Source organism: Anarhichas minor, unplaced genomic scaffold (assembly GCF_050575085.1).
Source record: "Anarhichas minor isolate MPS153535 unplaced genomic scaffold, ASM5057508v1 ptg000022l, whole genome shotgun sequence".
Lineage (NCBI taxonomy): Eukaryota > Metazoa > Chordata > Actinopteri > Perciformes > Anarhichadidae > Anarhichas > Anarhichas minor.
This window is the reverse complement of record NW_027466468.1, coordinates 3,642,587-3,670,100: the sequence shown is the minus strand read 5'-3', so window position 1 is coordinate 3,670,100 and position 27,514 is coordinate 3,642,587. Positions and strand designations below refer to the sequence as shown.

Genomic DNA, 27,514 nt, shown 5'->3' with positions numbered 1-27,514 from the left:
AATTAATAAGGTCCAGAGTTAATGGTTATGCTATTGGTCCTTTAAAGGTTATGTTCGGATGCATTTAAAATATTTTAGAACTTCCTGTATTGCTGCTCAAGAAAGACTATTTGTTACATACAAGAATAATAAAAGAATCAAAAAGAACCGATAAGCAGTATCGCTAAGAATACTAGTATTGATAAAATGCTAACGATACCCATCTCTAACCAAGACCAGGTTTCAGTGCTAACTACGTTTACATACTACATCCTTCGTTTTGAGATGCACACACTTGATTTGTTTTTGCAGTACTGTCCTCCAACCCCCTTCGTCACGTATGAAATCCACACCTGGTAGCTAACAATGGTTGATTACGTCTGTTTCTCTAATTGCCAACGTTAAGAGAACGAGGTGAAGCCACACAAATGCCGCACTTTAGCACGACGAAGCCCTGCAGCATCAGCGGAGGCTGGCTGGAAATCCCCAAACCTGTGACATGTGTGGCTAATTCACCCGTGAGTGACACCGCGAGAACAAAACGAAAGCTAAAGCTCTGGACACAGCATGCGACAAATAGCTCTTCTGCTTGTGAAGCCAAAGCCCATCAGATTGATCACAGCTGCTTCAGCTTAGCACTTCAATCTAGCCGCATCTCTCCTTGGACTCGGAGGAGATGAGCGTTTATTTCCTGTGTCTAAAAATACTCCGATGTGCAGCAGTGAGAATGTGAAGAAGAAAAAAACAACATGCTGAGCACACAGGCTCTGGTGCCATTGCTCATGACATCCACCCATTTCCCCATTGCATCAATCCAAAACACGTACAGGCATTGAGCTGAAATAACAGGAGCTTCTCTTGTCTTTAAAAAGTGTGTGTAAGCCGATCCACTGTCACACGCAGGATGTGAGCGACTGTCTTTCACAGGCAATCCTGCAGCAGGTCTTCTGAGCCACTAAATTCAATGTTGTGATACCAAATAAGGTATAAATAAGGTAAATAGTGGATACACAAGGGTCTGGACTCTGGTTACGTTCGATGTGGAGAGCAGAACATTTTCTTGATTAATTCTGGCCACATGCTGGAATCTATACCCCCCGTGCATCTGGAGAGAATTAATTAGTACAAAATTAGTGATTTACAAACACACATGGGGAATTACGCGAGTGCTAATTTATCTGCCTAACTGCCTCACTCACTTTGGGGGTTGGACATGTGCTTGTTTTGTGTGTAGCTGGACTGTGCTGCTCTGCAGCTGCTCAAAGGCTTCTGGTCTCTGCCAGCTACTGGAGCAAAGTGGTCTGCAGGGCTCGGAAGGAACGAGCGGGCTGCCGCCGAGTGCCGGTGCCTGGGTCGAGCTCCACAGGTGGGCTGATCACTTTAAATGCTGTGTGCCAGAAAACTACAAATAACTGAAATGACTGAGATTTAACATTTTTGAAATGCTGAGGCTTCACAGCCTATGGTTCATACAGTATTTATCTGTACAGTATATATATACAGATACAAGGCACACAAAAAGATGTTCCAGTGTGGATGAACACACTGTGTTGATATCAACTTTGCTGTAGTTAAACCACGGACAAAGGAGTGGGCGTGGTCACTGTGACATCACCCATCGGTTTGTGGACTACTATTTTGAAGCCTCGAGTTTGGCATTTTGGCCGTCGCCATCTTGTTTTTTTTGCAAACAATAGTGGCACGAGAGGGTGGAGCTAAGCAGAACCAAATGCTGAATAAGACATTTTTTGGAGGCCAAAACTGTTAAGATTAACTTCAATGAAGAGAAAACGCGCCGTGAAAGGGTTAAAGTTACAAGACGAAAACATTGGCCCTGTATAGTTGAGCTTTACTACAAAGTGAAACGATTGTGTTGTAACATTTAGTATACAAGACATGTTGTACGGCCACAGCACAATGTGAGCTAACCGTACTGGGATCAGGTGTGCAAGCTGCGGTAACTGCAGCGTGGTTACAGGTCAACAGGCCGAGTCAGCTTTATGTGATGTGCTGTCCTCCATACCACAGCATAGGCCTGACACAGAGAGATGTATTCTTCAATGGTTTCTATCAGAAGCGGAGTAGACCGAGCACCGCTGTGTGTGTGTATCACTCACTCTTTGCAGGCGCTGGAGACGTGGGCCGGCACGGTGTATTTGCAGTCCATGATCATGGTGAGAGTCTCGCTGTCGTTAGCTTCCTGGAACGGCGGCTGGCCGCATACCAACATGAACAGGATCACACCGAGACTCCAGATATCTGAGGCAGAGGGAACCAAACAGAAGACGATCTGAATCCAGGTGTGCTGCCGGTGTGCTTTTATTTGTATTTGTTTCTATTACAAGATCAAACCGTACACATATCACAAACATTTCAAAATGGATAGAATACCAAGTTCTTTCTGGACCATGTGAAACACTGGTGACATAATATGGATTATCATTTAAGATTTACATGTAAAAAAAACAGTAGTAGTAATATCTCCAGTCAGACACTCTCAAACTCACATTTTTGTACTTTTTTAATATGATATTGTGTGACATATAGTCATTAAACACACCCTGTGGAATCTACAAAAGCAGCCACGGACATTTGAATGTGCTCAAACGTCAACAAAACAAGCAACTGGAAAAGTTGAGTTGAGATGAAACACTTCTGAATCTTCACAAAGTCTAAATGAGGATTTCCTTCTGAATGAGGTTTAGTCATGTGGGAAGTAATCTCTATAAACAGATTATGGATTCTTATGTAGAATCTGTAGGCAAAGGGACAAGATTTAGGTCCTGGAAGCGCTCTGGTTTCTGTTCGTAGTCCAAGAAGTATTGACCAATCACGTTCAAGCTGCAAAACAGGCGTAAAGCATTGGAAGAAATGCAATCTGCTTGTGCAACAACTCCCTCCAGGTGTTCCTGAGATATTGCGTTCATGAGAATGGAACAGACGGACGAACAACCCGTCTATATCACAACGTTTGGTAAAAAGCCTTTTTTGGGCCCAATGGCATCATGTGACGGACCAGGAAGTTGTAATTCTATGGTTTTGCCGTTATGTAAAATTTGGTCAGACCGATAACCGATGGGTTGTGAGACTTTGTGGGAGGTAATATCAGTGACTGTCGGCTCTTATTCTTTGGGCTGTGGATTATATAATCTGTTCAAATATAAACCCCAAGGCACCGACCAACACTGCAGATTAGCTGATGTTTCCCCTCCATGCCTCTATCCTCTCTTCCTACCGTCTTAAGAAAGGTTGACTCCAGTGGAAAAGACGCCACAGAATGGAAACCAGGAGACAATTAAGGGGAAGTGGGATGAGTCTCAGGGACGGAGGGAAGTGTGAGAGTCCTACAAGTAAATGTCAGCTCTTTCTTTCTCCCGTGGCATTTTAACCAATCCCGTCTCCTCACAGCTGGAACAAAGAAGGGGTCGCGAGCACATTAGGTCTATTTCATCGAAAATCCAAAACTAGGCTCTCATGCGCAACGTTGACACGCTAACGTGGGTGTGCCAACAGTGTAATGAATGTCAAATCAATTCCCCTGCGCTTATGTGGGCTTATCCAAGTGAGCGTATACTCAGGGCTAGTTGCACCCTGGGAAAGCAAACTCTCAACATGCAGAAGCACTGGGCCATACATACTTTATGCAACCAGAGACACACACACACACCTTGTTCCAGCAGTGTGAACCGTGCTAAAAGCAGGAGGGTGAGAAAGAGCCTCCGGCATGTAGCTAGGACGGCAGACACCTTCCTGTCACTACTTATAGTATGCAGTCAGTCAGTGTCACGCACACACACACACACACACACACACACACACACACACACACACACACACACACACACACACACACACACACACACACACACACACACACACACACACACACACACACACACACACACACACACACACACAAAAAGTACTTACAATCACATGCAAACATCTGTGAATTCATTTCCCCTTGTTCAGCAGTGAAGCAGAGCCAAATCACTCTGGCTGAGAGGAAGCAAAAGAAGAAAAAAGACAGCAGCCGCAGCTCCAGTTAAATGTTGGCAGCTCTGAGGTAATTACCATGAGGAGGATTTTTAAGTAACTTTCCAATTAAGCTCAGATGCCCTCAACACTTAATGGGGTTGGCAGAAATGGACATACACATCAGAAACTTTTGGTTGTGGCCGAAACGCACGATCAAGACTCGTCACGCGGATTGTGAAATGCTTTTAGCTACAGGCTCGGCTATCTGAGTTGTGCTGGCCCTAACTTTAGACTCGGCTTGGCGTCACTGTTGCAGGCCTTGGCCTCAGGCTAAGCAGTGCTGTGTTTAATTAAACTGAGTGAGTGATCACTCAAGAGAGCAAAGCGGAATGAGCTGGACTCCAGCTCACGGTGCTTTTAAGAGCATTTGTTTTTAAGCGAAAAGCCTCGGTCAATTGACGTTTCAATGTATTTAGCTTGTTTTGGATTTTAAACCCGTTCATACTGAATTCAATCTCGAGACACACCTGAGCTCCACCAGCACGGTTGACCGCTCTATGGAGCTGTCCTCCGTCCTGTCTGTCACAGCCACCGGGGTCATGGACTCTCCAGGAGAGGAGTTGTCCCTGAGGTGTGTTTATCCAATTTCACCCATGATCCCACAGCAGCGGTGAAATAACGAGGCAGTACAAACACGGCGTGCATGAGGAAGCGGCTGTGGCCGACGGTGGTCTAGCTTGCACAACGCAGGCTGTGGAGCGGTTTAGAGCATAATTCCTCTTCTCTGTCCGAATTCCAGATGGAATTTTGTTCTAAAGGCTGGGCAACAGTGAAAAAGGCATTAGCCACAGTGAGCCGCTGCTTAAGCTCAACAAATGGTATGCAGCGGGGGCAACAGACGCAGTTGATGATTAAGTCTAGATACATCAGTAGGGTCACTGTGTCCGTAACCCGGTTTAAAAAAAAAGCGCATGCAACAACGTGATTCGACCAAAATTTGTGTCATAGCTATTAGTCCACCTCACCAAGCCTTGTGAGATGTTGATGAAACAACTGGTGTAACGCGTGTTCAAAGCTAACAGCTGACACGCATTTCCAGGAGCCCCCTGTGCTCGGCGTCACCACGTCAACAACTCTCCTCCAGCCTGTACCGATGTCTGCTCTCCTGTTGCAATATGAACAGACGCAGGTATAGAGAAGGGTCAGCCCAGCATGGTCATCTCGCTGCCCCGTGCGACCATTGACCCCTCGCTAAGCCCCCGCCCGATGATGTTATGATGGAGCCCACACTGTCACTAACTGCACGCCCTGAGGAAATGTCAAATTTGCATTTGCAGCAACTTAACTCCTACACAGCTGAAAGAGAGTCATCAAAATGAAGCAGATATATGAAAGTACAAACAGGTACGCAGGAGAGAAACTAAACTTCTAACCACAGAGATGCAGCAGGAAGCTACGAAAGTACTGAGAGTTGAAGACGCAACGTTGGCGAGATATCACCACAACCCACTTTTTACCCCGTCACGTTTAAACTAGTAATAAAAATCAGCGCGGCATCGTTTGACTCGGCGCAGCCAATAAAAAAACAAAAAGAGATGTTGTGGCTGGACAGCTACGTACTAACTGGCCCTCAAATGATTGCTCTTAAACCGTCCTTCAGGTTTGAATGTGGCTCTTTCTCACAGTGAGAGCCTTGCTTAGCGCTGCATGTTGTATTCCCTCCAGCAGGTTGGCACAAGTCTACAACTCTACTACAGTACCCCTATACATCATTGTTTAGTCGTGGTGTAACGGACCATTGTCGATCCGTGATCTGGAAGGATCCCCCTCGTGGTTTGGCATGCATGTGAACCCCGGATTAACTGCACAGTTTAATGTTAACCACCACAGTGGGAAATAAAGTTTTACTGACGATCGTTATCTGCCAATATTTAGTAAAATATGCGATCAGGAAAATGTCATTCATGCTTTTCTAGTCGCCGATCTCTCCCGCTAATGGCCAACGAACGAAGGCTCCATTCAGTTACATTATGATGCGTTCAGGTTCTGTTCAGTGAAAATAAGTATTGGGTGAAGGTAAATTATAGTCATCATGATGTGTTCACATGTAATCTAGTAAAATGTAGTGTAAGTAAAACTTGAATAAATCCAGTTGTATGAAGGAGACGTTTTCACAACAACATAAATAGATATTAGAGAGGGAATAATGAGCTGTTTACAATACCTCTAAACAGCTAATTATACATCATTAAAACGACTAATGACTTTTCAGAACCATAGGTTGCCGGCTGGCGCATTCCTAGAAAAAAGCTTCGGTGGAGGTATCACGGAACAAGGAACTCACAAAGCTACAATGAAACAAAAGTAGCCAGGACACAGAATATATATATCAACAACAGTTCTCAGAGACGTTAATCAGGCTACAGTAGGACTCAGATGTGTGGATTAATTAGGGCCCGAGCAACCGACAAGTGTCAAGCATGTCAAGCAATCAATTCATGTCCAAAAATGAAATGATTGCTGTATTTCCACGGGGCTCTCTGTCCTATTAGCCTAACAGTGTGCAGACATGGCAACCTCAGGCCTGAAGCCGTGGAACGCTGTGGAAGTGCTGAGCGTCTGATCTGAGGGACAGGTTGATTGGCTAAGAAATAAACCGTCCTTCACAGCCAGTTAAAGTTGTTTGGAAGAGTGCTTTAAACACTTGCTTTAAGAGCATGTTTAATGAAGCAAAAAGGTGGATTTTCTCATGCGTTATTTGTTGTTGCTAAGCTGCTAAAAATACATTTATATATTTTCTCTGCCTCTTAATATCCCAACTTAAGCCTGGATTTCCAATTAAGTAGGAGTGTAAATGAGTCCACTTCTAATCTCCCGCTGTCAGCTGCCTACTTTGTACCTTTGTTACGTTACTGATGCCTGGCTGTCTGGCTACGTGAACACCAGTGAGGGCAGCATGAAAGAGAGCCATACCTAAAAAGGATCTGGGTCACAGAGCTGCTGCTTGCTTTGGACACATTATTGCAATCTTCCTGCTGCTGTCTCCTCAGAGCGGTCACTTCAAAATGTGTGCACAACACAGAAAAGAGGACTATTTCACAGCAGCACCGTCTCACCTCACTTTCTACCCGTTCTGTGGAGCATCATCTACAGATTCACAAACCCAGCAGCGTGGAGCATTGTTCCTATTGGTTGCTTCCTTCATCCAGAGGCTTGATGGGAGGACAGAATGACTGCACCGGTCATTTAGGCCAGCAGATCATTTTCATAATCAATGAACACGGTCCCCACTCTTTTATAGAGATCATATTCCAGGAGATCAGTGATAATCTAGCTGGTATGACAGACAGGGAACTCGCCATGTTCCAGTCAGTGGGGGCCTGATTTAAAAGAAGGGCAGTCCACGGCTGTAACTCGAAATAACTCGAAAGACAATGCTGGCTAAGTAAAAATGTACCGTTGGTCGTTATTTAGTTGTTGTTTAGGGCTCCCATTCATTAGCCAACTCTCTCAACAATGCCCAACACACATTTGAAACCATTGTTCCTAGTAGGAGTTGAATCACAAACCTTAAACCTTTTTGGGCAAAACAAGTGAGCAAGCAGGTCAACTTTACAGAACTGAACCAACAACAGCGTTTCCACTACGAAACCAAAATACTCTCATCCAAAGAATACCATTTGAACGTTAATATGATCCTGATCATAACGTCGCCTTTTCAGATTGCAATATAATCCGTTTTGAGGAGCTCTACATCACGCTGCATCTATACTGTCATACAGATGAAGAGTGAAGGGAAAGAGATAACCACAGACTAAATACAGCTAGAGTTCTCTGTGTCCTTCATGAACCATCTAGTGACTTTGTAGTGCGTTTAAACTTGGTAACAGAGCTTGGTAGAATAAATTAAGTGATATAATCTTGTGTTTGTCCAAGTCTTTATTGTGCATTGGCACGCTCATAACTCAATGAAGTGTATTCCCACACAGACTTGAGCGGTTCTGGCAAAAATAGAAAACAAGTGTAAACAGGACAAAAGCAGCAGATAATGCCACGCAGCTCCCAGCGCTGTGTGGTGGCTCACACAGAAGAACAACCAAAGGGATCAAAACCAAAATGTATTTAAAGCAAAGCAGCCATGTTCATAGTTTAGACCCCACAGAGGGGCCGGCAGCTGGAGAGTAGAGACTAACCTGCAGAGTGACTTGTAAAACAGGGAGCTCAAGTCAAGCCATCCGACTGGTTCATAACTGTGTAAAACATGGACGTAGTCTCTGTGACGTCAACCATGGCATTCACTCACTCAAAGCGGCCCTGCCCTTAATTACGATTAACTTTAAACCTTAATATGATTACATGGGTGAGTTATATAGTAATTCACCTCCCGTACGGTCGTCATGAACATGAAAATGAATAGACCAACACTGGTTTTTGTACCAGGTTGGAGACATGTTTATTTCTGTTTGGCGTGGGGCTCTATGGGCACTGACCCGCTTTTTAGAACCAGCCTCAAGTGGACTTTATAAGAACGGCAGTTTTTAACACTTCCACGTTAATTGCTCAACACCCAGAGGTTGCCGCTTGGTTTGTAGATTTAACAACCACATAATTCCCAACCCCGCTAATTCCTTTGCGGGGGAATCGCTTCTCCCAACACGGAGCAGGTCACAAAGTGACAAAGTTAGCTGCTAAATGGAAACATTTAAGGTTAACTTCTATGGAGGAGAGGACTGGGCGGAGCCCATTTCCAGAAAAAAATGAATCCACCTGCTATAAGTCATGCAGCGCTACATAGAGAGGAGGTTCCACAGTGTTGCCCACAATATTAAAGCAGCAGAAATACACTAAGCACTGGCCCCGCAGCATCCACACCTCCCCCTGACAGATAAAGACAAGCCTGGTACAAGCAGCCATCACAGTCAGCCTACTGACGCTGGACACTTTCTCAGCAGTTGCACAATAAATGGCAACATACACGAAATGTAAATAAAATGCCAAATATAGAAATCAGAGAACGCTAGCATGTGATGACAAAAGAAACATGCTAGCTGCTACGCTCCTCAGCAACTGCATTGGTATGTGCAGGCAGGCAGCCCAGGAGGGCCTACTTTACTGTGAACATTATTATATAAAACAATTTAAATTGGAATGTGTCTAGAACTTTCATATTGCCATACTAGATGGCCATTGTATAAAAGCAAATCCATCAGTTCAAGTATGCAAAAAGATTGTTTTCAAGGTATCTCCATATATAATGTACAGATGTAAGATTAGAAGTCATGCTGAAGGAGCACACACCTGTACTCCTATTAATGGACAGCAGTTCTAGAGGCTGTCACCAACACACACGGAGCCGTCATCCTGAAGAGCTCACACACACACACACGCACACACACACACACACGTAAGAGTGGAGAGCACTCTGGGTGACAGCTGTTAGAGCTGCTGTCACAGACAGACCTGCTGAGGCTCCACATGCAGGAGACTGCAGGTCTGCTGCTGCACATGTAATCGCTCCATGTGAAAAGTATCAAGATGAGTTCGTCAATTACATCTGTGTTGTTATCAACACGCTGCTTTCAGTTTCTCACATCCAGTACTTGTTGGTGGTGGTGTCTACCAAGACTGCAACCAAGATCATTTTCATTATCAGTTCATCTGCAGGCTGGTTTTTGATTTTTATTAAATCGTTTACCACAATTCCACAAAAACCCTTGTTGACATTGTAAGATTCCTTTTTTGTCTAAGAAACATCACAAAACATGAATATTCCAATATCAGTGATCCCTTACACCACTAACACACATATACACATACATATACACATACATACATACATCTACTTGCTTTTTTTAACCCATCAGGAGTACAAATATGCATAAAATACACCAAACTTTTTGGAAAAATGCATCTTATTGAATAAAGATCCAACTATTAAAGTAGGATAAAAGAGTCCTTAAAAAGAAAGGCCTTGTTGCAGCGATGTGCCGTCCCTCTGGGCCGAGAACAGAGAAGTATCTGGCCGAGACCTTCCCGGGTCACGTCTCCGTTGCTTGTGTCGGCGTGGGGCCGAAAGGGCCGAGCGGCAGCCTCCAGAGGTTACGTTATTTATGGTGGTTTACGTTACCCACCGGCTCACAGCCTGGTGTTGCCTAGGAGGCACAACGACCGGAGAAAGCGGCCTCGATTTGTCAGAACGTGGCATAATGACAGATGTCGGTTCAACCGGTTGGCATGAAATCAAACCGGTTTATCGACCCAAGTCTAGGTACAACACACGTGCCACGTCAAATACATGGTTTGTCTTTGAAAGGGCTTTTTCTTCCAGCGTCTGAATTACAGAAGATGTGAATCTCATCTCGGTCTGTAGCTCCAAAGCCTTTGTTTGTGAATGCTCTTAATGTAGAGGGCCATTACTGCCCTTTGCTTTCCTCTGCTGGCTTGTCTGAAGCTCCATCAAGCACAGCTGCTCTGCTTGTATTGGGTATTGGGGGGGGGGGGGGGGGGGGGGGGCACTCAGTGTGCACTTCAACATACCACAGTTGTCCGACACATTTGAGCCTTTACAGTCTGATGTTTCAGCAGACTTGAGGCAATAAAAGAAAGGGATTAAAACTTTCCAAGTAATAAGATTCTTGGAATTGAAGTTGTACTTGTGTTGACAATGAAATTAACGGCGCCTGGTCGGATTCCATTCTGAGAAATCAACGGTTGAAAATGTGACAAAAGGAAATGTATTCTTCCGCATGAAAGAGGGTTTTGTTCCAAGTTTTTTTAAATAAACATCTTATAAGCATGATATAGAGTCCAGGATCTCCATCTTTAAGGTTTACAAATTTGCCCATCCTCAATTTGTGATGGCAGCAACTACAAATAACGCAAGAAGATGAAAGAGGAAATCAACCGCAGTCGGGTCCTCAGGAAAAGAAAAAGGAAGATGAAAAGCTCCCATGACGCTCGCTTCATGAAGCCTCCTCCTGACTTGGCTCAATGTGCTAATGATTCCGCTACAGCCTGCAGCAAAATGTGAAAAGATGCACAGAGACACACATGCAAATACAGCTTAAAAATCATCCGGGATTGTCAGCGTGTGACAGTCACCTTGGAATCTACAATATACTCACTTTACATCTGAATTTCAAAGAAAAGCATTCAGCATTCTGAAGTCATTCTTCAGCCTACATCCTGCTCAGAGCCTGATTCAGCACGTTGGAATCAATTTGCATTCTCATTTAATAACTCTCTTTTTTGTGTATTGTTTATACTCTCCTTTTATTGCTTCTTGTTGAGCCGTTAACCAACAGATTGATAGTAAATTGACCAAAGTAATCATGTGGATATCTCAGAGACAATAAGTGGCTGACCTAAAAATAGGATGCTGGTAAAGACTGGGCCGACCTACAACCGGACGCACAAGTGCAGGACAAAATAGTTTAGTTAATATGCCAATATTTTCTACATATATAAACCCCTCTGGTTTACATTATATAAACCAGAGGGGTTTATATAATGTAACAACTGCCCAGAGCCCATGGGGACATAATAAAACTGCCCAAGTAAAAGTAGAACATTTAGTCAAGTACTTAGAGGGACAGTTTGAAGCAGTCAGACAGTATTCATTAAAAAAGACACAAATGGTACAAGTTTATGTAAACCGGAGAACATTTGGGGTTGATGTACTAGTAGTTTTGGAGATATCGGCCTCAAAGATGTCTTCCTTCTCTTCAATATAATGTAACTAGATGGCACTTGACATCAATGTGTCTTTTCAGAAATGACGACTCCGGTTAGATGATCCACCGATGAGAGTTTGTGACCCGGCCTACTTGTTGAGAACAGTCGAGCCCAAAACCAGCTTGTGTGCAGCTAATGTCATGGTTGTTCATCTAATAGTTGAGGTATTTCATAGACCCAAGTGGTGGACTGACTGTCATCAACATGGCTTGAATTTTAAAAAAGCACCATTTGGAAATAAGCTCTATTTCTGTTAGCCTTGTGATAACAGTAAAATAGGGCACTGCAGAGTGATCATCCATCATTCCTCCTTTGCACATCTAATTAACCCAACAGCACATAATTACTCACGCGTTTGTCCTCGAGTCCTGTCTGACAGCAGGAAACCAACCCTGTTCTGGGCGTGTGTCCACGCATACTGGCATTTAAAAAACGTCTGACAAGAGGTTCGACACGCTCCATTGTATCCTCAGGGCGTTTAGTTACGAAAGAGATGATCTTTAGTTCATGCTCCTGCTGCAGTTTCCTTCCACCGTCGGTGCTTTAGATCTGCTCTGATGAACAGGTTTCACTTGGTCCTGCAGCACGTCCACACAAGCACAGATACAACCTCAAGGGGTAGCATTAAAGCTGCTGTTAGGACTACTCAGGTGTTGTTTATCTTTTCATTTGTGCTGTCAATGTATTTGTGTGTTCAACAATGTCTCTTGTACTTAGAGCTTGGCAATAAATTAAAATTAATGGTTTCGGAGGATGTTAAAAAAAAAGAAAAAAAAGAAGAGTTTTCCTCAAGCAAAAAAAACAAACACTGTCCTCAGTTCAGTTTGTCTGAAGTCTGTGGCAACTAAAAGCAGCAGCAAAGCTACATTGTTCTAGCATCACAAAAAAGCGGCACGCAACCGAGTGTATTGAAAATTGCGCAAGACGGCGGCAGCCCTGAAACAAAAAAGGAATAACGATGATGAAAACTGATTTTCTCATAGTATCCCATATGAGAGAAGGCGAGCGCAAAAAGAAAGAGCCGCCTGCTGGCTCCCGTCAACCACGACATCGACAGGTAGAGATGGACTTGTGTTCAGTGGTGTGTTGGACGAGGGAGGAGTGTCGGCGATGGAACGGAAACACGTCCAACATGCTGAAGCACACTCGCTGTTCTCTGGCCAACAGACACTTCTCCTTACTACAAGAGCCTACTGGGCGAATACTACACCATGACGGTAAAGAGCGACGAAGGGCCACAGGACATTCCAGTGTTTCCAGGCAACATCTCAACCATAATACATCGAGTGGCAGTGAAGGGGATGTGGTGGGCCTGCGGAGACCATGCATATCCAGTCCTACCCCTCGACTTGAAGGGATGTTGTGGGTTGGCCACCCTGCAGTTACCCTACCATGATGCCGAAGTCCGGATGGAGCAATATCCCAATGGCACGCAACATATCGACCCTGAAAGAGTAAAAAGATCCATGGCACAGTTCCACACCATGAAGGCGTTCCATTTCCCAATCTCACTGGGAGAAAAATGGGGAATTGGACTGACCCCTTCTACGGAGTCACATTCCTGGCCGACCACATCGACAATATCACCTGCACCCTCCAAGAGTTCGCCAATGAAACTATAGCCGGATTCCAGTACCTGTCAGAGTCAGCCAAAAGCCAGAGACTAGTCCTACTCCAACACTCAGCCGCCCTAGACTTTCTGCTGGTCAAACAAGGCGGTCTGTGTGCAACCCCATATCCAAACGAAACCGGAACGTGCTACACCATCACTGGAGATATCTCCGCAAACATGTCCCACGTCATTCACACCCTCAAGAGAATATCCAACGGCTTCGGAGCAGATGCAAATGTGGGAGTGTCCTATGGACCAGAGAGCTGGTGGGGGCACGATTGGAGGAGGAAAAGGCTTCATCGCGCTCATGGTGAGTGCACTGCTTCCACTGCTCATGATAATGGTGGGAGGTCTAGTCTTTGTCACCTGCATAAGGGCAATGATCAACAAAATGATAGAAGTAAAGGACAATACTCGATCCAAGCAAGTCCTAAACACCTGACATCACAGTCGAGGCAGAGACCTCCCCCCCGTGAACTACCTCACACCTGGCTCGCTCTAAGCAGCAGCATCTGTTGCCATAGCAGCGCTCCCCCGTCTCAATTTGAAGAGTGAAACGTGTCGGGCCCTCTGGCTAAACAATAACATGGCAGCTCCACACGCCGATTTCCGTCTATAATCATTCCGTCGAGTCCAGCGTGGTGGTCTGCAATTATATGTCACGATTACGGGCAACGTTCTTTACAAACAGGGAGTTCATCTTCTTCACTAGCTATCGTCCTGGCATCCTGCGCTGTGATGCTTTCATTAGCGGCCGTGGGGTTCGTCTCCCGGCCTCTCTTCCTCTCCTGCTCTGCATTCAGACGCTTCGCTCTGATAAACCAGCGAGCAGCTTCAAGTGACAGCAGCCGCACAGGGCCAATAAAACGGGACCTGGACCAGATCAACACTGGAATTTATCAAAGCCCCCGCGTCTCTAAATGGTGTTACAGTGCTGACAGAACTATTTCAGCTCAAGGTTCATTTAGCAGTTGTTGTGAAAAGCTTTCGATCCGAATAAAACGGTTAATTCAGTGTAAAATCAACGCTCCTTTAACTCATTCATTATAAGATACACACTCAATGTTTTACTGAGAGAATGGCTGAGGTATTCGTCCACAAAATGTAATCATTTTTTAAGCAAATGGATGATTCATGATTTTTTTTTTCTCAAAAGCAAAAAGACCAAAATATGATTCAAATGTGTATTTTTAAGGCCTGCATGTGCAAAACAGTTTGAATCACAAAAAAAACAGAAACCGCATTTCTTGCCAGAATGTCATAGTTTAGCAGACTTTCTCAGACAGCACAGAGAACAACACACAAGCTACATAGCACTCATAGTGCTGCTGAAGCTCACTTATCAACCAATCAGACTCTCAGTCTGAAGACTTTGATTGTCTCCTGCCTCCTTACCTCCTCCACTCGCCACTTTTCTCGGCTGAATGATTTGCCTACAAGTCCCAACTAGGCACAACCTGTCAAAGTATTTTAAGGAGGGGATCGACTTCAAGGCTAATCAGTACTGCAGTCATCAGAACGAGCAGACATTCATCTCTGGAGCAACAACAGGATCTGAGCCAACTAGCCGGCCTGTAGGTTAACCCCTTCCCGTCTGCTCTCCTCCTGGCTGAAGGCTCCTAGTGGCGAGGAGCTGGGACACAACTCTGCCGCTGTCCACCAGCTTTTAAAGTAACCAGTGGAACGTTAGCATGACAATACGGCGAGCTAATGTTAGCTAGCTAACTAGCGAGTTGCTAAATGGGAAGAATAAAAAATGGGAAGAATAAAAAAGACACAATGCTTCATCCACGCACTTGTCACAAAGCACTTCTTCAAAGTACAGACGTACTATTTAGTTAACAGCTTGAAAAATTTACTTTTTCATATTAGAAAAAAATCCCTCCTATATGCTACATTAAGGCCTTGATAAACCATCCATGCTGCGATTTGGTATCAGATGCTTTTGACAATTGGAGATTTCTGCAAGAATCATATTCTTTTTTTGTCGATTGTATGGCGAGCACGTCTGTTCAGAAACCCTTTATTGTGCATAACACTCTGAAAGACTGTAAAGTCAGTCGAGCGCTGACAAACATGTTAAGTCTGTATATCGACCGGTCAGTCGGTTGGCTAAGCCCACCCGATGGCCTGTGATGAGGCCGCATCGCACACCGCAGAGGAACATTTACACCTAATCACCGGTGTCTCCCTGCTCGCTGGCTCGTCGCTGTGCATTGTCTACAGCGGAGTGATACTGGGATAGTTGATCCAGCAGCTCTGTCTTTCGATAGAACTCCTGTCCTTTACTGCTCTTCTTTTCAAAAGGGGACACACGAGTCCTAATTTAGTGTGTGATCAAGAAAAGAATTAATAGAATGCCGCTGTGATCACATATTCCTCCCTGCTTCCATGTCAACATGCAGTGGACAGAGACAGAGAATGAGAACACATCTGACTGCTTCACCGTGTGCTGGCCAGAGCCGGCTGCTTCATCTACGATGTGTGTATTAATAGCAGACGATAAACCTGCGCCGTTGTCAGGGAAGTGGAAGGGGAAGGGGGGGGGGGGGGGGGGGGGGGTGAAGCACAGGAAACAGCAACCCACAGTGAGAAACGTGTTGCACTGAGGTTGAAAACAGATACCGGTGCAGAGTGTGGCAGCGTGCTCCATGTGACGAATCACACACACCGACTACGGACCGGGGTACTGGTCCCACTTCTGTAGGGTTGTTGTTCCTCTTAAAGGAGTTGATCTGGTTGAGGTAGAAGCAGACAGACTAATTTACAAAGTACCTGCGTCAGATTAGACTCCAGCAGCAGTAAGTTGGCCAACTGACAGACAACCTGCAGCACTTTGCAGCAACAGATCCTCCGTTTGCTTTCAGGGGTTTGGTTTACCACAAAGCAGATATGATGGATTGAGACGTGGGCCAGGGGCTTGCTGTTTGCCAGTACCTGTGCCAGTATGACATTTGAGTTATGGTAAGAAAGAAAAACGTATTCGGTATAAAGCAGGGTTTTTCCTGGTGGTACCATGCGTTCATGTGCACCGGGTAGTTTGAGACTGAGAACTATGACCACAGACACTGACATACGGCATATAAACACAGATTGATTGTGATGAAAGATCTCCTTCTGTTTGATAAGCATTTATCAAAAAAAGAAAAAATTGAATCGTTGTAAATAATTGTAAGTAAACCTCTTTTACAAGACACTTTATAAGATAGCTTATCTTTTTTTTCTAATTTCTGTGGTTTAATTTACTTCCTCATTTACAATATTTTTTCAGTAGTATATATATATATATATATATATATATATATATATATATATATATATATATATATATATATATATATATATATATATATATATATGTCTGTCCAAAGACGAACAACTTTTTTTCTTCCTCTTTGGTAGTTTTGGCAGCAAGAATTGAAATCATACCGTCTAAACTAAAAAGGAAATCTGGTTTGAATGGACAGCCTTGTTGAAGATATTCAGCGTTATTCTTTATGCAGGAAAAGCCCGGTATAAACACGTTGTTCTACACTTCTTCCCAAACCCACAAGCTTCTCAAAGTCAGCAGTAGTGGTGTAACCGATCAGCAGGGTTCCTACTGTTAAAACAAACAGAACAAAGTGATCATTTAAATCCATCAATGTCTTACTAATGTATACGTTACATGCACTAACTTCCCACACACAGCAGCGTTTGATACTTGAGGAGCAAGACTTTAGATTCCACCTGGATTCAAAACCAGCTGGCCAGCATTCAAACTCACCTTAAACGGACATTAGTACCCTGAGACGAAGCCGGGTCACAAGTTAATCCCGACTATAGTATAAAGCAATGCAAATGTGTTGCCCATCACAATCACTTATAGCTCCCTCGCAGCATGAAGGGCCTTCCCACCCCCACATGTTAATGACTTTGAAGTGCACTCTAAGCTTCCCAAGGCCGAGTCTGAAAGAGGGTTTAAAGCGGTTTAGAGTGCAGCGGCTACAGAGGAATGACTGCAGGCAACAACAACAAAAAGATTGCATCGCATGTATTGCATTGTTCCTTATGTGCCTTTGGAATTCACTGGAAGTGTGCTCCAGAAGAAAGGAGAGCAGGCGTGTCCAACCGGTCCATGGGTTACCCCCCACAGTGTCAGTCAGTGGAGAGCAGCAATGCAACAGAACTCAAACGGTTTTAATCAAATTAATCTTTTGTTTTTTAGGCCCATTAAGGATCATTGGTTTATGCATTGGGATTTTTGTAAAGTCACAACAAAAATGACACTCTGGTCCAGGTTTTGTTGTTCATTTTCAGACCCATGTATAATGATGGCAGGAGAATACGTCAGTAGAGATATAGTCAATATAGAAAAATGCCAACAGTTGCACACACAGAGAAAAAAAAAAGAAAAGAACGCTTTTTACTCCAATTCATGAAATAGTGCGACAAATTGGCCTGTTAGCAATATGGGCTCTCATCCTAAAATTAAGTCCAACAGCTTTGACTCGGACCATGTCCTCGTGTCTCAAACCCAGTGTGCAGTTAGTTCCTAACCTCCAACACCTGTCACCCCATTCATTCCTACCAGTCTCTCTCTCTCTTGGGAGCATGGCGAGCTTTGACTAATCCCCAACAACCTGACTGACAGCTGACCATTTGCTCTCTCAGCCGCCGTGCCTAAGTAGGCCTCAATCCTTCCTTGGCTCTAGAAATAGATAGATAGATATGTACTTTATTCATCCCCAGGGGGAAATGTGTATGTTACAGCAGCAAGACACACCAAGAAGCAAAGTAACAGAGTAAATCACTCTTTTACACTCTCGCACGCACGCACGCACGCACGCACGCACGCACTCTCGCACGCACGCACGCACGCACGCACACGCACACACACGCACACACACACAACATTACTAATGCAAAACAAGTTGGATTTAGCACCACACTGAAACAGAAAAAAAATGGAAATGGCGCGAACTCAGCCTGCCAGCTCCTGGCGTCATTAGTAACGTTGGGTTTAATGGACACAGACCGTGATGTGGGCTACGTGTTCTGGCATCCCCACATCCTCATGCAACACTCGTCCACAGCCCTCTCTCCCCTGAGATCCAGCTTCATTGAAGGGCTTCTTCTCCCGACGGAGATGAAGTGGGACACACACAGACACACTTTCATGTCCCTCTGCAGTTTAACCCACTTCATAGGCCCACTTAATTAAGACTGGACCATCTATTCAGTCATAGTTCTAATCACATATTCATACCACTTCCATCGTGGCCAATGAAGGGAATTGCAGCAACTAAACTGTGTATTGCAGTGTCCGTGGCTGCAGACATGCTTAGCCCCTGTGAAGGTGAGCGGACATTGAGAAGGATAACCGTACAGCAGGGCCCAGAATGAAGGTCCAACAGCAGAACTGGACTCACTCAATAAGGGCCGCACTGGTCGAAGTCAAACTTTCTGAACAATATTTGGAAATGGAGTACCGTCAGAAGTGGTGGATTTAAAGAAGTAGAGGAAATATACGAATAACATCTGATTTTAGACATTCTTCTGTTGAAGTACTGAAAGTCATCGAAAACATATCGAACCGTGAACCCAAAACCGAGGTACATACTAAAGAGTGAATTTTGTGTACTGTTACACCCCTAGCATTAGCTAATAAAGCTAAAAATAATTATAATAATTGGCCAATTACTTGGAAACCAGCAGCAAAGGCCTTTTGACATTTCAATAAGTAATACAAATGAATGACGGCTGAATTGCATTTAGTTGCTTTTGTGCACACTGGTTCACTGTCACAGTGCCGTGTACCGGGACAAAACAGAGACGTCGTTAAATGCTTTTAGTGAAATCCTGACGGACCTGTTTGTCTGTGCACAATTCCTACAAACCTTCAGTCAGTCTGACATGTTGACTTATGCAACACATGCCTCTTTGACACCTGTACGTGACTGTTGTACTGGAGAGTGTGTGTGTGTGTGTGTGTGTGTGTGTGTGTGTGTGTGTGTGTGTGTGTGTGTGTGCGCGCGTCTGAGCATGCACATATTTCCATCCCGGTCGACCACAATAAAAAGCCTCGGGCACCGAGCGAAATGCAGCTCAGAGATAAATAAAGGCAGCCGGAGGTGTGGGAGCGTCAATGTGCTGCACTCACAATCTAACCTACAAATTCTTGAGAAGGACACCACTGTTCATTCATCATATAGCCTCCTATTCACAGCGGCTGTGACCCACACCAGGGTCCATGAAACACAACCCAACGAGGAGCGTAGACAGACTCACTGGGACAGAAATACAATAGTAAACATTGACGCTTAGCCAGATAACATTCATACAAGTGTTACACTCCGTCTCTTCTTGTTTCCACTGGATATTCTCTAATGGCAGTGAAGCTAAAGCCAGCAGGGCCATACAAGGCTTTCTGTGACCCTGACCATGTAACACATCTGAGTCAAAAGTACCAGAGCTTTATGTAATAGGCACGCCAGGAACGAGCACAGAAGGGGCTGTCATTTACATTTCTGAACATTAGTAACGATAGCTGGCACAGGAACGTCTCTCTCACACACTCGCACACGGTTTGTGCGGAAGTTCTTCAGCGACAGCGACTCGCAATTTATCCAAAATAAAACCGTATGCATCAACTAACTTAATCAGACACCGATATCATTATATTGTAATTAAGTTCTATTCAGAAGAAAATGTGTATTGGGAGAAGGTAAATAATAATGCTACCATGTGTTCAAATGTAATCTCGTAAAAAGAGAGAAACTTGAATAAACACAGTTTAATAAAGTAGATATTAGAGAGATGACCTGACGAACTTCCTAACACTAACGTTAGCTCGAAGCTTATAATTAGTGGTGTAACGGACCACCGGTAATTACACAGTTTAATGTTAACCACTGCAGTGTGAAATTAAGTTTTCGTGATCCATCAATATTCAGTAAAATATGTGATCAGGACATCAGCATTCAGGCTTTTCTAGTGGCTGATTTCTTATAGTGTTACATTGTAAAAAAACTAAACGTGTTTAAATCAACAGGAGAACGAAGGTTCCATTATGATGCGTTCAGGCTCTTCAGTGAAAATGAGTATTGGGTGAAGGTAAATTATAGTCATCATGATGTGTCCATGTGTAATCTAGTAAAATGTAGTGTTAGTGAGAAACTTGAATAAATCCAGTTGTTTGAAGGAGATGTTTGCAAACAACATAAATAGATATTAGAGATGAATTATGAGCCGTTTACACTAACTCTAAACAGATTATAATACATCATTAAAAGTACTCATGATAAGAATCTTTTTAAATCAAAGCAAATATTTTTAAAAAAATGTAATCTCCTATTTTCTAATCATTTGAATTGTGTGTTTTATGAAAATAACCTTTATAGATTTTACACTGACTTCGGGATGGTTGATATTATATTTGGGACGGTGGTGAAAGTTAGTCCAGTTCTCGGAAAAAAATCTGAATATGAAAAAAAAAAAAACTGAATCGGCAGATTTGTACAAAACTTAAATTCTGTAAAGAAAATTGCAATTGGTGCATCGTACACAACTCCGTCATCAGGAAGGGTTTCATTCTGAGCTCACAAGTGTGATTCAAGACAACACACATTAACCCAAGGAGCAATCTTGCAAACTATTAGTAGAAACATTCGGTTCAGACAATGAGGAAGCTGGTCTTGGGCCCAGCGGTGGGAACCAAACAAATGAGTTCTAATCAAAGCGAGCCAGTCTGTGTCAACACAGGACTAATGTGACTGTAATCTCTGCATCCTCCCCCCCCCCCCCCTCTCCCGGCCCAGTCCAAACAATAGCGTGGATTAACTGTTCTTCCCATCTTATTGCCAGTGGGCAACAGAAACCAAGGCTGCAATTAGGAGGCCGCTCTCCAGAGACGGACTCCTGATGCCGGCGTGGTGCAGACAACAGAGCCGGCCAAGCAGCCCTGCAGGGTTCAGGCACACATCCGCAGTGGGAGGGTGAGACAGGTCATCAATGTAGACAGGAAGGCTTTTGTGAGTGTAGGGCTTTCCGTCAGCTACAGTGTGTGGACATTTTGAACCCCTTAATGAAGCTTTGACCCGTCTCCGCTATCAGCTGGAACGTGAAGGTAAGACATCACCCTCTGAAATGAATCGAATTGATTGCACTGCACTTTATCCCGCCTCCAGTGCGATTTATAAAAAGAAGCAATAAAAGGTCAAGGAATGCGGTTCTCCATTACGCTGTGCTGATAATCTTTACAAACATACCTAAAAACACAAGCCTGTTTTGGCTCCAAGTGAGACGAGATAAAAGGGGCTTTGCTCCCCACGGGTAGCCACTAGAAAACCAAAAGTACACCTTTCCGAGGCTTGGTCTGCAAATGTGAGTGTAGTTAAAAAATGTTTGATACATATGGATTCTGAACATTTGAGACATTCATTCTACGCACTTTCGGTGCGGTAAATCTCTAGTTTCAAGTCTTCTTCAATACAGCATGATGTTCATTTAGTAAATGATGGTCCATTTAGAGACAAATAGACAATAAAGCAGAATATGCTTTAGGGCGGGGCTACAATGAGATTGACAGGTCGCTACAGCTGGAAGAGCCGTACACGACGTCTCTACGTCACTCCTCCGCTGCTCAAATGTGGTCACTTCCGTTCACTGGTTGCAAACAAGATGGCGACGGCCAAAAATATCCCAACTCGAGGCTTCAAAACGGCAGTTCACTAACCAATGGGTGACGTCCCGACTGCGTCCACTTCCTAACTACAGTCTGTGGTTGACACACACACACACCTTCAGTGCCCACATCGCCCGCGTCATCACCACTCATATACAACCAATGTGTTTGTGATTGCATTGTCTACTAGAGCAGTACCTTGTGTACCTTGTGTACCTTGTTATGTTGTCAAACATCATTTTTTACATTTGTAAAAAACATTTTGTTTCAGAAAATGTTTTATTTAAAAAGAATGTAGTATGGCACTTAAATTCCCGAAATGAGTTTAGTTTTGACAGAAATAATATTGTCCGCAAAGTAAGCAATAAAAATGTTGATTTTTCTAAGGATACCAATTAGTGAGACTGGTCTTATTTTCTTTCTTTATTAACTATTGCTCTTTAGTAATAATAAATAATAAAAGTACTTATGATCTGATTACTGATGGAATAATCGGTAGAATACTCGATCACTAAAATGATCAATAGTTGCAGCCCTACAGCCACCACAGTGCCACAGAATCCTGTAGGGAACACTGGCCTTGTTATTATAATCTTTTAATAAAAATATAAAATGTTATGTGCTCGATGTTGTGTAAATCTGTATTTTTTTAAGGTATTGCATCAAACTTAGACAAGTGCAGACAATAAGCCCTTTCATCTCATTACACTAATCTTCAGAGCCACAGACCCACGAGGCTAATGGCTCTGACCACAGCATGCCTCTGCAACATTTAACTAAACTGCTGCACAGAGGAGCACAGACAACATAGCACCAGAGAGCGGCCATCAGTGGCTCAGAGTACTCTCAACACTACAACAACTGCAGAGGGCTGTGGCTGTACAGCACGGCCACAAGTAGAACCTCGGTGCCTAAGTGCATCACATACACAGCAGCTACCTGGCAGAGAGCGCAGCTTGTTGGGCCCATAAACAGCCCGGCTCAGCACAATAAAGCATAGTGAGCTGCAGACATCCAGTGCCCATCAATAATACTGAGCACTAGGGCTATCAAACGGCCTCTCAGCACAGATGGTGGCACGCTAGAAATTCGTGGAAAGGAAAAAGGCGAACGATACAGCTCCCTGACGGCTCGACGCACAGCTCGTGGTGGAATACGGTTACTGGGAAGAATGGGGCAAGATAAACGATGGCTCCTAGTCTTCAGACGCTGACCTCAACAGTTGGGCAAACCACGTATCACCAGGAGTTTGGCGTCTTCTTTCACGGTGAAGACCTCTCTGAAGACGGTGCTTAATTGGTTTCATAAAATCGTGCATAAAACACTTCAATATGGCAAATATCTGTGTTATTTCTTCATTAAACTAAATACAACAGTCCTTGCCTGAATGGTTCATCTCCCTGGACTTCACAATTAATATTTTTTTGTTTTTCATGTTCATCCGGTTCTTTGTCAGATGAATCAATTTTGTGTTGAAGGGTTAGTCGAAGTTTTTATTCCACAATCAAAACATCTTCATTTGCCAGATGCCTGTGCCCACCAACGCACGTGCAGCATTGTCTGGTTCAGGTTCTGACCCTAACAGCAATATTTAAATATCCCTAAAGGAACAAATGCCGTTTGCTGTCCAGCATTTACATTAACTACATTTTAGGTCATGTTTTCAAACATATGAAAACATGCGGTTATGCCGCGGGTATCGATATGACAACTCCTGTTTGCTGGCTGTCATAGTAACACGACACGCTTTTACGGCTTGAGAGATTATCAAGAGCTCAGCAGTCAGATAAAATAGGGACCGTCAGAGCAAGCCATAGAAATGTTGATAGGTCTCAACACAGTCCGAGACGCTCATCAACAAAACTAAACACTAGTCTTGCGCCCTCAAGCTGTTATTTAAAAACCTGAACGTCACATTGAAGAACAATACAACTGAACAATCCCCGTTCTACATATCCCGGCTCGTACTACAGGTCAGCAATGTTCTGTAAGAAGCCCACATGCCCCGACCCTCGGGTCCCTGTGCGCCACATGCAGTAATCTGGCATTGTTAGCCAGCTGTTCATTCAGACCGTCGGCATGTTTCCTGATTAATCCATCAAGGAGCTCTAAGATGCTTCCAGTCACTTCTTAGGAGTCAGTGTGGGGGACTTCCTCTGTGAACAACAGAGCAATAGACCTCCTTCACTGGCCCGGGTCTAACATACAATATGGAGGTTCTTATGATGTGAGTATGTGTGCGTCTGTATAAAGGTCAATGAGAAAAGTAACCAGTTTCCTCATTGCCTGTGCCGCACCTATTAAGTTGGTGAGAACCTTAACCGAAACAGGGGAAACAAATAATGCAGAGTTGACTGCCTCTGAAGGCATTTTCTACTCGCACAAACAAATCATGAGACTGATTTCAGGCTCCCTCCAGGATTAACACCACATGAGCAACCACACCGGCCGAAAAACAAGCTTAACTGGGCACATCTCGTTATCCAATTCAAGAGCTGGACTTAGTCCCGTGTTCCTGCCGTCGTTTGAGCTACCTGATGAGAGAGATATCATATCAGCAATGGACGGACACGCGATCCGTTTGTCTGTGCTCTGTCAAGCCTCGTAGAAAATCAATGAGCCAGTTAATTCAGTGCAATGGGACACCCACTGACATCAGTGCTAGAAGAGCTGACCTTGTAGCACATGGCCCACGGCGGGCAGCAAAACGATCAGTGTCAAGTACTGTTAGCAGCATAATGCTAATAGAACACACAGCTCGGTATTCACAACAAGTCCAGCTCTGATTGTTCCGTTGCACGGAGCCCTGGCGTGGGATTGAGGCGATCTAAACGCAAAAACGAGCCGCAGCGAACACGTGAGCAAACTAACAGCCATTGTGTTACAGCAAGGTGTGATGAAAAAATGTGTGGAACAGGTGTTAGCCACACTGCCGACCTCATTACACCACTGTGCCAAAAGCTGGGTTTTAATAGGACTTTGATAAAGATGTCCTGTGTGGTTTGATGCCAGAAGCCCGTGTTCTGACACAGGGACAGGCTTTTTTCGGGAGGTGAGGGATTAAATAGGTGGACTGGACACTTAGTTAGCGCCACAGGCAACAAGCCCGGTGCATCCAACTTAAAACAATCAATGGATCATAAAGCTTGAAGGCACCAGACTTTCAGAAATGGGCTGAATCAAAGAGCTGCTGTGCTGTATCCCTCTGCCATTTTCTAATGAACAACATGACTCATTTCATTGCTTTCGCATCATTCATCAGCCTACATGTTTTGCATACCTACGGCTGGAGCATCATACTCATCGCCAAGCAGGATTTCAGGTGCCGAGTACGCCAGAGATCCACAGCTAGTCGTCAGCTTTTTCCCCGGCTGAAACTTGTTGCTGAATCCAAAGTCGGTGAGTTTGACGAGCCCTTGCTTCTCGAAGAACACCACATTCTCCGGCTTGAGGTCCCTGTGCACCACATGCAGCCGATGGCAGTAGGAGATGGCGTGGACGATCTGGGCAAAATATTTCTTCGCCAGCTCCTCATTCAGACCCTCCTCGTGTTTCATGATGTAGTCGAACATATCCCCTCCGTCGCCTAGCTCCAGAATGAGGTAAAGCTTGGTCTGGGTGTCTATCACTTCATACAGGCGCACAATGTTGGGGTGCTGGACCAGCTTCATGCAGCGGACCTCCTGGAAGAGGTGGCCCGTGGCCACGGTGTCAAGCTTGGTCTTGTCGATCACCTTCACCGCCACTTTCTCCCCGGTGAAGACGTGGCGCGCCAGCTTGACCACAGCAAAGTGGCCGCGGCCCAGCGTCTTGTCCAGGTCGTACAGGCCGGCGATCTTGCCGTCGTAGCCCCGCTTGAAGCCTGCCATAGCTGGAGAGGGCGACGGAGTGAGGGGGGCCCCCACTGCAGGCCGGGGCGGGTTGGCTGAGTTGTGCGGGTCCAGCTTAGTTCAGTTCATCAAAGGCTGAAGGAGAAACCCATGGCTCCAGCTTCCTAGATGATAGGAAACACACCCATTTACCACAATTTCAATAAGCACTTATTACGTTACACAAGTTGACCAGTAAACCGAAACTAAACATATCCAAATACAATGGAAAACATTTCTCTGGTTCACCTTAATGTAATATTTGAATGAATAATATACCCACGCACTCCCTTACTCACAGTGAAGCATTGGGCAGAATAATGCTTGGATATGTTATTATATATTATTATTATACATGTACGTTATACTTGAATGCCCTGCTTGCTGCATATTCAGAGGAGGCAGGTTGGGCTTGTTTTGACAGGATGGCTGCTGCCCTAACGTTAGCTAGCGTTAATGTATCCTGGCGTACTGCAACAACAAACCAAGTTTCCTAAACTGTAATAAAGGGCTTCCTATAGTTGCATACACATGCTGCTGTTCGGCTACCACGGCGGAGTTTGACAGACTAGTCCAGAAGTCCGCTGCTCAACGGGCCCAGCGGTAGCACCAACAACTCACGTTAGCCTCACCCTACCAGGGGCTAGCTCGTTGTTCATTGATTGACATACGTTAGCTCACAAGCCGACTGGCGTGAACCGCTTCCGTTCTCGCACGTTAAAATGTCGCCCGCTAATTCACAAAGCCAACTCGGCGATAATCTCTCAACAAATACATTTAGCGGTGTAACAAAGCGCTAGCCACACAGGTACACGGGTGCTTCACATATCACACGGCTAGCCCTGGTTAGCATGTAGCAAGCTAAAGTTACTCTACGGCTCGGCTCACCTCTCCAGCTTCGGTAAACATAAAGCCCCCGAGTCCGGTCTCTACCGGGTGCCCTGGCTCCAACGGGTGCTCTCTACTGAAGCTTCTCGCAAACTGTCGGGGAAGACGAGGAGGTGACCGCGGCACTCAGAGGGTGCCTATGCCCGGGGGTTCATCTGTAAAACGAGGCATTGCATCGTTGGCAACGGCAACCCTGATCGGAATCGTTGTATCCTCCCAGCCGCGGCGGTGGGGCTGCGATGCTGCCTTCACGTACTGAAAGAAAATGTCGAGATTTTCAACACCATCAGAATTTGCCAGGATGACCAGGGGAGAATCATCGTACACCTGTTCGGAAATGATGTCCACTGTTCAAAATATATGCATCTTGTTTCGTTGTGTAATGAAAAAATAGTTATATTCATTTCACGTTTTCGCTCTTGTTGTTATCATTGTTGGCTTTCCTGCGGGACAAGTTTGACAAGTTGCATTCACAATTTGGAAGCTTCAGAGTTTGGTCCTTACGAGGACCCCCGAAAGGCAGCACAAGAGCATCGCCAACCGCATTCAGCTCTGACGTCAAACGAAGTCTTTTGATTGGGAAAGGTGGCTGAAACATTATTCTATTTACACAACAATGAATGGCGGTATATTATTTGTAGCTCATTGATAAAGGGATGGCAGTTGGTTCCTAATGAAAGGGACGGTTTTAAATTGGTGTGTTTTGAGATAATCAGTAGCCTACGTCCAACATGTTGCCCAAATAGTATCATTTAATTAGCAGGCGACAACACTTGATATAGTGATTAT

General features: G+C 44.6%; 1 protein-coding gene across 1 annotated transcript in view; it reads right to left on the bottom strand.

Moving 5' to 3' along the window:
* The window catches only part of snrka (SNF related kinase a), a 45,351-nt gene extending 18,404 nt beyond the window's left edge, over positions 1 to 26,947 (bottom strand). The window contains exons 1-3 of the mRNA XM_076096469.1: positions 26,726 to 26,947; positions 25,249 to 25,962; positions 2,097 to 2,238 (exon numbers count right to left, since the gene is read on the bottom strand). Of these exons, the coding sequence (XP_075952584.1) occupies positions 2,097 to 2,238; positions 25,249 to 25,837 (731 nt within the window). The 5' untranslated portion in view covers positions 25,838 to 25,962; positions 26,726 to 26,947. The remainder of the gene's footprint in view (positions 1 to 2,096; positions 2,239 to 25,248; positions 25,963 to 26,725) is intronic.
* Positions 26,948 to 27,514: the final 567 nt, after the last annotated feature.